Source organism: Notolepis coatsorum (genome assembly GCF_963971535.1).
Source record: "Notolepis coatsorum genome assembly, chromosome: 18".
In the NCBI taxonomy this organism is placed as follows: domain Eukaryota; kingdom Metazoa; phylum Chordata; class Actinopteri; order Aulopiformes; family Paralepididae; genus Notolepis; species Notolepis coatsorum.
The window spans coordinates 89,161,852-89,175,397 of NC_140182.1; the positions used below are offsets into that span (position 1 = coordinate 89,161,852).

At 47.1% G+C, this 13,546-nt stretch overlaps 1 protein-coding gene across 1 annotated transcript in view; it reads left to right on the forward strand.

The window, feature by feature from the left end:
* tubgcp6 (tubulin gamma complex component 6) overlaps positions 1 to 13,546 on the forward strand; it is a 75,323-nt gene that overhangs the window by 60,883 nt on the left and 894 nt on the right. The window contains 6 exon segments of the mRNA XM_084334713.1: positions 1,804 to 1,904; positions 1,907 to 1,944; positions 3,800 to 3,994; positions 6,717 to 6,849; positions 12,064 to 12,277; positions 12,800 to 12,993. Coding sequence (XP_084190839.1) covers positions 1,804 to 1,904; positions 1,907 to 1,944; positions 3,800 to 3,994; positions 6,717 to 6,849; positions 12,064 to 12,277; positions 12,800 to 12,993 — 875 coding nt within the window.

The following is a 13,546-nucleotide window of genomic DNA, read 5'->3' on the forward strand; positions in this document are numbered from 1 at the left end:
AGAGGAGAACAGAGAGGCTACATCTCATAAAGAAGCAATACACTGTGACTCTGGAACAAACATACAAGCCAGTAGCCCACTGAGCTGAAACAAACTACTGTCAAAGAGGGTTACAATTGCATGATTTCTGGGGGTGTTTTTGTCACGTTGAAACATTTACATTTCTCTCTATTTTCAATGCATCGCACGAAGATGGTCGCGCATCCGCCAATCGAGAATTGAACCTCTTAACGATCCTTGAGCTAGGACGCAGCCATTGGTTGCGGCGCATTGTGAATATTTTCAGTGCTTTCAAAAGAAACATTCCTTCCATGTCTCGACAGCCGCTGGCAAGGACTGACGCTCAATCGCCATAGTGGAGCAGGATCATCATACAGCGTTGAGTGTGTGAGAAAAGAATTGTGTGCGCGTATTTATTAAGTAGGGATGCAGCAATACTGATGGATCAGTCTTGTGTTACTCTATAGGAAGTAGGGATATACAGACATACAAGCATTGTGATTTTCAGGTCCATACCAGACTAAAGCCAATACTGAAATCCCAATATATCAGAAACAAAGCAGAGCGACTTGATTTAGTTAAATTTGTTGCATGTCGGATCTCTCTAATGGAGAAAAATGGATTAAATCTCCATGATTGTTAAACCCAGACTAATGGCCTAAGTCTTTACTGATCAGTTAAGCTAATGGATCGGTTCAATATTCTTGGTCTAGAACAGTGAAACGTGGTATCCGCGCAGCCCCTATCTGAAACATCACTAAAAGGAGAAGACCTCATTTAAACGATTAAAATACTGTGTACTAGTGACTTCTTCACTCATCCGTATCATTTCTCCACTACTCAGACCCACTCAGGCTGCTGTTCACATCGCTGCATCCGAGCTACACAAAGACTGTGTAGCACCGCCGTCCTTGAAACCCCCATCACTCACCCCACTGGCAGACGTCCTCGGTCTTCCGGATGCCATGACAAGTGGTGTTGCACACTCAAACGGTGCTGCTTTTGTATAGAGAAATATCTTCCTCGTTCCTTCCTCCTCAAGTGATAACAGGAGTTTCTGATCAAGTAGCATTTTGAGTCGAAGCGCACAGCAGGAACCGTCAGGCTATACACCTTCATTTCACACACAGCCATGTGGTGGAGTTTGCTACAGAGTTTGATATCGCATTCATTTATTTTAATTATTTTCATCATCGCTGCCAACCTTTACATTTTCATAAAATACAGGTGTGACAAAGGAGATGGGCCCCAGAAGTGTTGTGCTGCAGAGTGAACGTCAATTATCCTTTTATAAACGTGATGAAAATGTTACCTTTCTCCCTCTCTATACCTCTCTCTCTCTCTCTACCTCTCTCTCCCTCTACCTACCCCCTCTATTTGTCTCTCTTTCTCTCTCCCTTACCTATCTACCCCCCTCTCTTTCTCCTCCCTCTACCTACCTACCTCCCACTCACTCACACACTCTCTCTCTGTCTCTCTCTCCCTCCCTCTACCCAAGTGTCTCTCTCTCCCTCCCTCTACCTAACCCCTCTACCTGTGTGTGTGTGTCTCTCTCTCCCTCCCCCTACCTGTGTCTCTCTCCTCGTTCCTATCTACTCCCCCTCTCTCTCTCTCTCTCTCTCTCTCTCTCTCTCTCTCTCTCTCTCTCTCTCTCTCTCTCTCTCTCTCTCTCTCTCTCTCTCTCTCTCTCTCTTCTCTCTCTCTCTCTCTCTCTCTCTCTCTCTCTCTCTCTCTCTCTCTCTCTCTCTCTCTCTCTCTCTCTCTCTCTCTCTCTCTCTCTCTCTCTCTCTCTCTCACTCACAGTGTGTCCCTGGTGAACAAGGCGGTGGTAGATTACTTCTTCGTGGAGCTGGGGGTGGAGAATCACTTTGAGGCGTTGCGTCACTTCCTGCTGATGGAAGACGGGAGTTCGCCCAGTCCCTCAGTGACCTGCTCTTTGAGAAGGTGAGACTCAATCCGGTCCCCCCCCCTGCTCTAAGATGGAGGTGTTGTGGTCCATCTTGTTTCAGAGGTCTCAGTAGCATCAGTAATGCACACTCAAAAAAAGAGAAGACCCCCCCCCCCCTAAAGATTCATTTAATTCTGGAGGGAAACGAGGCCCAAGGCCAAACATCCATACCCGTCTCCTCCTGAATGCAATTACTTTTTTCAAAAAAGAATCGCATACTGTATGCCAGCGCAGTGCATTTTTTATTTTCTTATTTTTTATTTATTTTGTTGGACCACCTCTGAGGGCGAGCCAACCTTGTAAACCCTCTGCATCATTGTGTGTGTGTGTGTGTACCGACAACCAGTGTAACTGTCAAGTACTACGCCATAGGTAATATGTTTGCAGCTTAGAACTGTTTGTCGGTTGCTGTGCCCAGGGACGGCGTAGAGTTCTCGACCCCCCTTCTAACCAAGGCTTGAACCCCCGCCTGAGTGCCTCTCTCCTGCGTCTCCTCTTCTCCTCTGACCCCCTCTCAACCTTCCTGCTGCCTCAATGAAGAGAAAATACACCTTTCACAAAGAACCAAAATAAAGTGCGTGTGTTGAGTTCTGTGTTTGACCTAGCCGCCCACTCTGCTGCTTTTTTTTCTTCCCCCCCCCCCCCCCCCCCCCCCCCCCCCCCCATATTTAATACTTAATGTCTCGGGCACCACTATACAGACTATTCAATAATATGCTTTGGTCTCTAATAAGCGCTCAATTTAGAGAGGTCCTCTCGCATGATTGCATAGAAGGACTATAATGTGGGAAACGATTCAAACCTTTATTTATTCTCAGAAGGACAACTGAGGTCACCGTCATTTCCAATGTCGTGGAGACATACAGTTATCAACAAGTTAACAATAAACATTGATATAATCAAATAATCAGTTTACATGGTAAACATGAGACATAATAAAATATAAAGACATAGATAAAGTGCAGAATAATGGGGGAAATAGACTAAAAAACAATTGCAAACTTGCAGGCAGATCAGTGATCAGTTCTAAGTCTCCCATATAGGTGCATTAATCTTCATTGTGAGCTGAAGATCATTTAAGCAGCAGGGGCATTATAACAAAATAATATAATTATATATTATAGATTGCAATAATTAAAAAACACTAGTAGAAATAGGCTCGCCTCAAAGGACATCTGAGAGGCATGCTCCACATTACATTTATAACCAATCACCAGGAGAAGGCTCTTCACAATCATCATCAAACCCGGGTAAAGTGGCTGTTGAAGGCCAAGCAAACGTCATTCTTTTCAGTTATCAAGCAATCATTATATTTGAACATTGTAGGTAAGGAGTCGGTAGTCTTTGTTTTCGTTTACTGCCTCATGTTGTTGGATCTGAATACAAGCTTGTAATTAAATCTAAATAAAGGCTTGATCTATCCTTCACTCTGAAGTTTCTTATAATTTCTTATTCTACAGACATCTGAATGAATCAGACTGTTTGATAGTCTAAAAAGAATAGAGGCCTTGCACAGAATATTTGCATAGTTCTTCCAATATGGCTGCCTGTAACTACTTTTGAAAGAAAATGCTCTGTGCCGTGGTAAGAGTAGGTGATGATATTACTGTTCCACTGTGACTTGTTTACCAGGTGTTACAAAAATTTACCTTTTTGACCAAATTAATCTTTCAGCAATTTGCCAGTGACTTCAAATATGAAAGAAAAACAAGGACATGTGTGACAGACTGTTGGATTCAACTCCCCATTCAAGGAGATCTTGGTCAGGTCTCGGCAGAGTGAACCGACTTCCCTTCAGACAGACTTTGGCTTAACCTCCATGCCCTCTCCCCCCCCCCTCCCCCTCCCTAGCTGGGCAGTGGCCAGACCCCTGGCGAGCTGCTGACCCCGCTGGTGCTGAACTCCATCCTAAGCAAGGCCCTGCAGTACAGCCTGCACGGAGACAACACCCTGGCCACCAACTTCACCTTCGCCCTGCGCTTCCTCCCCGAGACCTTCCACCCGCACGCCCCCGACTCCCTCCACTGCCTGGAGCTACGCTACAAGGTAAAGACCACCTTCACCCTGCACTTCCTCCCCGAGACCTTCCACCCGCACGCCCCCGACTCCCTCCACTGCCTGGAGCTACGCTACAAGGTAAAGACCACCTTCACCCTGCACTTCCTCCCCGAGACCTTCCACCCGCACGCCCCCGACTCCCTCCACTGCCTGGAGCTACGCTACAAGGTAAAGACCACCTTCACCCTGCACTTCCTCCCCGAGACCTTCCACCCGCATGCCCCCGACTCCCTCCACTGCCTGGAGCTACGCTACAAGGTAAAGACCACCTTCACCCTGCACTTCCTCCCCGAGACCTTCCACCCGCACGCCCCCGACTCCCTCCACTGCCTGGAGCTACGCTACAAGGTAAAGACCACCTTCACCCTGCACTTCCTCCCCGAGACCTTCCACCCGCACGCCCCCGACTCCATCCACTGCCTGGAGCTACGCTACAAGGTAAAGACCACCTTCACCCTGCACTTCCTCCCCGAGACCTTCCACCCGCACGCCCCCGACTCCATCCACTGCCTGGAGCTACGCTACAAGGTAAAGACCACCTTCACCCTGCACTTCCTCCCCGAGACCTTCCACCCGCACGCCCCCGACTCCCTCCACTGCCTGGAGCTACGCTACAAGGTAAAGACCACCTTCACCCTGCACTTCCTCCCCGAGACCTTCCACCCGCACGCCCCCGACTCCCTCCACTGCCTGGAGCTACGCTACAAGGTAAAGACCACCTTCACCCTGCACTTCCTCCCCGAGACCTTCCACCCGCACGCCCCCGACTCCCTCCACTGCCTGGAGCTACGCTACAAGGTAAAGACCACCTTCACCCTGCACTTCCTCCCCGAGACCTTCCACCCGCACGCCCCCGACTCCCTCCACTGCCTGGAGCTACGCTACAAGGTAAAGACCACCTTCACCCTGCGCTTCCTCCCCGAGACCTTCCACCCGCACGCCCCCGACTCCCTCCACTGCCTGGAGCTACGCTACAAGGTAAAGACCACCTTCACCCTGCACTTCCTCCCCGAGACCTTCCACCCGCACGCCCCCGACTCCATCCACTGCCTGGAGCTACGCTACAAGGTAAAGACCACCTTCACCCTGCACTTCCTCCCCGAGACCTTCCACCCGCACGCCCCCGACTCCCTCCACTGCCTGGAGCTACGCTACAAGGTAAAGACCACCTTCACCCTGCACTTCCTCCCCGAGACCTTCCACCCGCACGCCCCCGACTCCCTCCACTGCCTGGAGCTACGCTACAAGGTAAAGACCACCTTCACCCTGCGCTTCCTCCCCGAGACCTTCCACCCGCACGCCCCCGACTCCCTCCACTGCCTGGAGCTACGCTACAAGGTAAAGACCACCTTCACCCTGCACTTCCTCCCCGAGACCTTCCACCCGCACGCCCCCGACTCCCTCCACTGCCTGGAGCTACGCTACAAGGTAAAGACCACCTTCACCCTGCACTTCCTCCCCGATACTTTCCACCCGCACGCCCCCGACTCCCTCCACTGCCTGGAGCTACGCTACAAGGTAAAGACCACCTTCACCCTGCACTTCCTCCCCGAGACCTTCCACCCGCACGCCCCCGACTCCCTCCACTGCCTGGAGCTACGCTACAAGGTAAAGACCACCTTCACCCTGCACTTCCTCCCCGAGACCTTCCACCCGCACGCCCCCGACTACCTCCACTGCCTGGAGCTACGCTACAAGGTAAAGACTGGGTTTGATTAAAAAACGAGCGAACGAGAGAACCAAAAGACTGTCGTACACAGTCGTCGTGGGGGGGCGGATGGGCTAAGATGAGATATCTGTGATGGATTGGTGTGTGTATGAGTGTGTGTGTGTCAAGAAGTGACAGCAGGAGTGTGACAGGCTGTCATGTTTTGACTGAAGTCCTCTGGGAACGGAAAATGAGCTTGTCAAGCACCTAAGCAGTTATTGATTGGAGTTGGACTGCTTTTCTGATGGCACGCTGTGAGTAATGCCTGTCGCATTGTCCTCTCTTCTCTCTCTCTGCTACCTTGTCCTTCATCCTCCTACTCTATCTCTCCCTGTGACCTCTCGCCTCTCTCTCGCTCCCTTGCTTGTTATCTGTCTCTCGCCATCTCCCTCGCCATCTCCCTCGCTCCCTCTCCTCACGCTCCATCCCTCCCTCCGACCTTTACCATCACTCTCCCTGCATGTATCATCACCCCCACCCTCCTCCTGTATCTCCATCTGCACCTCCCTTTCTCCTTCTTTCCCTCTCTCTACCTCTTTCTCCTTCTTTTCTCCTCCCCCCTTTTCCCTCTCTTATCTATAACTTCTCTCTCTCTATATAACAATTTTCTCTCTATAACTTTATTCTCTTTCTATTTCTCCCTCTAACACTCTATTCTCTCTTTCTCCCTCTCACTCTATCTATCTCTACGTAACTATTCTCTTTCTCTCTCTATCCCCCTCTATAACTAAATTGTATCTCTCTCCCCCTCTCTATATAACTCTAACTATTCTCTCTATATAACTCTATTCTCTCTCTCTCTCCTCTATAACTATTCTCTCTCTATATATAACTGCATTATCTTTCTCTCTCACTCTATCTATAACTCTATTATATCTCTATCTATAACTATTATCTCCCTCCCTCTATATAACTATTCTCTCTCCCTCTATCTATAACTCTATTACCTCTCTCTATATAACTCTATTCTCTATTCTCTATTCTCTCTTCTCTCTCTCCCAGGTGGACTGGCCTTTGAACACCATCATCACAGACAGCTGCATGAACAAGTACAACCGTCTGTTCTCCTTCCTGCTGCAGCTGAAACACATGGCGTGGAGCCTTCGTGACGTCTGGTTCCATCTCAAGAGAACAGGTGAGAGAGAGAATTCAAGATTCAAGGGTTTATTCATCACATACATACCAGGGCATACAGTGAAATGCGGTTGGCCATGCCCGCTACGATTGTGCAATAAAACAATAGTAATAGTAGTAATAATAATAAGATAACTAGAATACACATGGTAAATAGACATGTTAATAAATCGCTTAACACATTGAGTGCCACGCCCCTTTGACCATATATGGCCGTTCCGTGCCAGCGCTGAAGTCAATGGGAGGTCGGGAAATTTGCGAAGGCTTAAACTATATATAAAACACCCCTTGCTTATCAATGACTTGCTTGCAGTCAACATGTACAAAACGGATTGTTTTTTCATTGGTACATTTCCGTTTTATACCGTTTTGAATACGAGTATAGTTTTGGAGAGTTCTAGTAATTCCAGAGAAATTCCGCGATAATAGCTCTTTAGTGGAATACACGAAACACGTTGTCATTTTTCGGCTGATTTATGAATAGTTTTCAAATAAACGCTAGATTATCGATAGTATATGTGTACTTATGCACGCTAGAGAAGCGGGCTGAAAAATCTATTATCCATGACCTGGTCAGCGCTAACATCATACACACACACACACACAGACACGCTGTGATGGCTGAGAAAAAAACATCTGATTACCATCCGGGAGACGATAGGCGGCGGTATTTGCCCTTTTCGAGCTCAGACCCATTCACAATGATAACGTCAGGCTGGATGGATGAAAAATGAATGGATATCGCTAATAAAAGATATAGCGATTAAAAGACGAGAACTTGTCATTGGCACTCAACGCATGGCGAGTTAGCACGATTAATCTCGTCGTTGGCACTCAAAGTGTTAAAGGCACTGGATCCTATGTACACTCCTATACAATGTGCAGTTTTTCTTCTATGTCCCTATGCTATACTTGCTGTTACTAACTACACAGTAAATTTCGCAGAGTAAATTTTACTCAAACTGAGTACATTTTACAAAAAAATTTACTCTGCAAAATTTACTGTGTAGTTAGTAACAGCAAGTATAGCATAGGGACATAGAAGAAAAACTGCACATTGTATAGGAGTGTACATGCAACAAATGCAAATATGCAACAATCACAACAAGTTTTTCCTTCCTTTAAAGTGTCCTTTTCTTGTGTGTTTAAAGTGACCTATGGTGTGTGTGTGTGTGTGTGTGTGTGCTCATGTGTGCTTGTATGTGGAGAGATCAGTGTTCATTGTTCTGATGGCCTGAGGGAAGAAGCTGAGCCTTAGTCTCTCTGTTCTTGTTGCGTGTATACAGAGGCGCTTGCCTGACCGCAGCAGCTTGAACAGGCTGTTGTTGGGGTGGTGAGGGTCCTTCATTATTCTGGCTCTGGATTTGCACCTCCTATTGTATAAGTCCTACAGGGGTGGTAGTGCAATACCCGTAGTCAATTCTGCTGAGCGCACCACTCCTTCCTATCCTGGGCTGTGCTGTTTCCAAACCAGGCAGTGATGTTCCCAGTCAGAATGCTCTCTACAGCCCCGGAATAGAAGGAGTGGAGTATCTTAATTGTCTCAGGTGGTAGAGTTTCAAGTTTCAAGTTTCTTTAATAGTTGTCATACAGAAGTACAGAATACTTTCATACAAAATGCTTCTTACTGTTACGCTCAAGAGACTGTGCTAGACAAGATAGTATCAAATAACATAGTATAGCATGTAATTTAGAAGTAGAAAATGAGGTCACAGTGTTCAGTATAGACATATGTACAATGTTCGATGCAGAATAGACGTAACTGAGTTACCATATAATATACAATACTATGCAGTGTACTAATGTACAGTACTATATAGTGCAAAGCAGAAATGGGATGAGGTACAATTTAGGTACAATTTACAGTAAGGTGTACGAGTTGTAGTGCAATCCTTCATCAATAAATATAAAGTGTGGGGAGTGGGTGCTACAGTGTGTTTGTTTAAAGTGGGTGTGTGCTATAAAGTGTGTGGAGTGGGTGCTACAGTGTGTTTGTTTAAAGTGAGTGTGTGCGTGTGGATGTGTGTGCTATGTGCGTTTGGTGGTTGTTGTTGTGTAGTGTTCATTGTTCGTTTAGCAGCCTGATGGCCTGGGGATAGAAGCTTCTTCTGAGTCTTTCTGTGCTCGCCTTGAGACTCCGGTATCGCTTGCCTGACCGCAGCAGTTCAAAGAGGCAGTTGTTCGGGTGACTGGAGTCTTTAATGATTCTCTTAGCCTTGCCCTTGCAACGCTTGTTGTAAATGTTCTGGAGTGTGGGGAGCCCCCCTCCAATTGTGCGTTCGGCTGAACGTGTCACTCTTTGTAGTCTGCTTCGGTCTTGTGCAGTGCTATTCCCAAACCAGGAGGTGATGTTGTCAGTCAAGATGCTCTCTATTGTACATGAGTAGAAGTTCTTAAGGATCTTCTGACTGACTTGGAACTTCCTTAGGCGCCTGAGGAAGTAGAGGCGTTGTCGTGCCTTCTTCACAACACTGTCAATGTGTGTGGTCCATGTCAAGTCCTCGGATATGTAGGCTCCGAGGTACTTAAAGCTGTTGACTCTCTCAACCGGTGCCCCGTCGATGCTGAGGGGGCTGTAGTCCTTGACCCCCGACCTCCTGAAGTCCACAATCATCTCCTTTGTTTTGCTGACGTTCAGGGAGAGGCTGTTTTCCTGGCACCATCCCGCCAGGACCTTGACCTCTTCCAGGTAGGCCCTCTCGTCGTTGGCAGAGATCAGGCCCACCACCACTGTCGTCAGCAAATTTGATGATTGTATTGCTACTCCGCTGAGCCACACAGTCGTGTGTGTACAGGGAGGTGCTGTTTCGCCTTTTTTACCACAGTGTCTATGTGAGTTGACCATGTCAGGTCCTCTGTGATGTGGACTCCCAGGTACTTAAAACTGCTCACCCTGTCTACGATAGCCCCATTTATCCACAGTGGCTTGTGTGTCCCGTGCTGTATTCTCCTAAAATGCACGATCAGCTCCTTGGTTTTACCAATGTTCAGGAGTAGGCTGTTATCCCGGCAGTGGCACCAACGTGCCAGTACATCAACCTTCTCCCGATAGGCCTTCTCGTCATTGTTAGAGATCAGCCCCACCACCACTGTGTCGTCCGCAAACTTCACTATGGAGTTGGAGCTGAACCTGGCCACAGTCATGTGTGTACAGTGAGTACAGCAGGGGGCTGAGAACACAGCCCTGGGGGGACCCAAGTACTCAGGGAGATTGAGTTGGAGGTGTGTCCACCCACCCTGACCGCATGGAGAATAGAGAGAGAGGTGGTGTCGTACCTGCAGCGCGGACTCACTCCTCCGCTGTACCTTTTGACAGGCGAGGAGAGGGAGAGAATAAGCAAGTGGTCAGCCATTTAGTCAGCTAAGAATTTCCTTGAAAACTGCCCCAGTATTGACGCGAAGAAGACAAAAGACTAAAGATACTCGTTACTGGGATTTTTACTGGGACTCTAAAAGATACTCTTTACTGGGACTCTAAATATACTCTTTACTGGGATTCTTTACTGGGACTCTAAAGATACTCTTTACTAGGGCTGACCCCTATTAGTCGAATAGTCGACTAATCGATCGAAAGGAGCCGTAGTCGACTGCCAACCTCTTAGTCGAATGCAAAATATATATATGTATTATAATTATTTTTATTTATTTATTTTTTTATATATATATCATTCTTTCCAAAAGCAAAGAGGCCTAGAAGCGTGGCTAACGCTAATGGCACGCATACCAGAGGCTAATTGCCTAAGAAAACAGGCACAGAGGCACTGAAAGAGGATTTCACCCATCTAATGAACACACTAGACTAGACAAATATCAACATGTATCCATCAGAGGACCAATTGCATGCTTTTGCAGAGGACAAGAAGCCTTCTGTCGACTCCTTCAGACATTAAGCACCCCCCACAGCCCAAATGGAATGACATTTAAAAAAAATTTAATAGTAGACTATCGGCTCATTTGAGCGACTACAAATCGACTATACAAATCCTTAGTCGGGGACAGCCCTACTCTTTACTCGTACTACATCAGGGGGCGACAGTGGCTCAGGAGGTAGAGCGGTCGACCGGTAATCTGAAAGTTCCCGGTTAGATTCCAGCTCCTCCCAGCTGTGTGTCGAAGTGTCTTTGAGCAAAGCACTTAACCCCTAACTGCTCCAGATGAGCAGGTTGGTGTCTTGCATGGTCGCCTCCGCCATTGCTGTGTGAATGTGTGAGTGAATGTGAGGCATACAGTAAGTTGTAAAGCGCTTTGGATAAAAGCTGCTATATAAATGCAGTCCATTTACTTCAGTGGTCCTCAAACATTTGTTGTTGCGAGGACCCCCCGAATGTATATGAATAAAGTTTACCCCATTTGACGAGATTATATCCGAGTAGATTTCTGTTGTTGGATATGATCCCGAATTCTGTAGCTGAGTTTAGTTTAGTTTCATCATGTCACCTTGACTATTGTTCTATGGTCTGGTCGTCTGCTGCAGGTGGTGAGAGCAGGAAGCTCCAGGTTGTTCACAATTGTGCAGCACGGTTGGTTCTGGGTTGATCCAATGTGAATGGAATGCATGATGGCCTCTCCTGGCTTACAGTTGAGAACAGGCTGTCAATGAATACACTGTTATTCAGTCATTGGTAGTAAAACTCCAGCTTTTCTGTTGGAACAATTGATTTATAGTAATACTGTTCATGATCATAACACTGGAGGGTCTAGCGGTGGTCAGCTTGTACTACCTTGTCCAAGAACTACTGCCATCTTTTATTTATAGCTCAATATCTCTCTGGACTAATCTGCCTCCATATTTCTGCTTCTTTTTTAAAGGAACTCAAATTTGACCTAAGACTGTCATTTGTTTGTCGGCTGTGTTTGTATAGTTTTGTCTTGTTTATACATCATCTCAGGTGTCCTACTTTGGTTTGTTTTATTCATATTTGCTATTGTATGGTTTTACTTGTGTTTTTTATATGCACCCCAGGATAGCTAGCTAGCTGGCTGCTATGGCACCAGCTAATGGGGATCCTTAATCAAATCAAAACAAAACAGTCACTTATGTATTCTCTCATTGGGCTATAAGCCCTATTTACGTGGGTACCCCCTGAAACTCCCTCAAGAACCCCTGGTTGAGAACCAGCGTCTCACTGGGTATCCTGTGTGTAATAATAACAGAAGTGATGATGATATAATAGAGCCGTTTGGACGGACCTGACGTGTGCTCTCGTCACGACAGCCCTGGTGAAAGGCGCAGGGCGCTCGGTGCAGTTCCACCAGCTGCAGCTCTACAGGCATGAGATGCAGCACTTCGTCAAGGTGATCCAGGGCTACATCGCCAACCAGATCCTGCAGGTGTCCTGGAGTGAGTTCACAGCCAAGCTGGCCACCGCCGGCGACCTGGACGCCATCCACCGCATGCACGCAGACTACCTCAACAGAGCCATCTTCAGGTACACACACACACACACTCTTCATTTCATCTAGTCATACTTCTCTTAATACTAGGGATGTCCGATATTATCGGCCGATATCGGCATTAAAATGTGATATCGGAAAATATCGGTATAGTTTTTTTTTTTTTTACATTTCTATAACCTTTATTTACCCAGGCAAGCAAGTAAGAACAAATTCAGATTTTATTTATTGTCAAAAGTATGCATAATGTTGTGTTAATTCCACAACAAGAGATATGTAATGTTAATTACCTGAAATTATTCAGTTTTTCGGGCGGGGAAACCCTGCATATATCGGTATCGGAAATTAAGAGTTGGACAATATCGGTATATCGGTATCGGTAAATAAGCCAATATCGAGCATCCCTACTTAATACCATTTTAAAATTCCAGTCAGAGCCTGACCTTTGAACCCTATGAATGATTTAATCTCATTTAGGAAAAGTGTGGTGAGCTTAAAAGTCCTTTGAAAGCAGCTCATCATTTCTTCATAACCCCCCCCCCCCCCCCCCCTCCCAGAGGCCTCCTGACAGAGAAGGCCGCTCCCGTCATGAACATCATCCACAGCATCTTTAGCCTCATCCTGAAATTCCGCGCTCAGCTCATCGCTCAGTCCTGGGAGAGCCAGCAGGGGGAGGTGTCTCACCCCAGCTTCGTGGCCATGCAGCAGTCCTACAACACCTTCAAGTACTACTCTCACTTCCTGTTCAAAGGTAAGCTGTATATCCACCACGGTGAGCGCACTGCTGCTCTGTTGAAACGCTCCGCCGGTAGAACATAATGGGTCCTGAGAAGCGCTGCTTTGGCTGCTAGTTCATGCCCATTTTAAATAGTTACAAAGCCACAAGCTGAGAAGAAGAGAAGAGCAAATCCCAGGCGGCTTTCCTCGTTGTGATCATCCAACTGACTGTAATTGGGGCTGGCATTCCCGTCGGGCGGTGTGAGTGGTGCGCGGGCCGTTTGTCATGGCGTGCTTGATCGGGGGTCTTGGATGGGGATGTGGTAGGGATTGATGTGTTGGGTGTTTGGGGGACTAGCTGTTCCGGGGGGGGGGGGGGGGGGGGGGGGGTTCACATGCCTTCGAGCAACATTGTACTATTGTACTTATTTTATGCCTATTCTTATGTCTGCACGTTTACGTTGCACTACTTTTATTGTCTTTTATACCTATTCGTATGTCTGCAATTTATGCATTGTTTTTTATTTTGTCAATTGTGTGCTGATTTTGTATATGTTCATTTTATACTAATTGCTGTGGGGCACTCT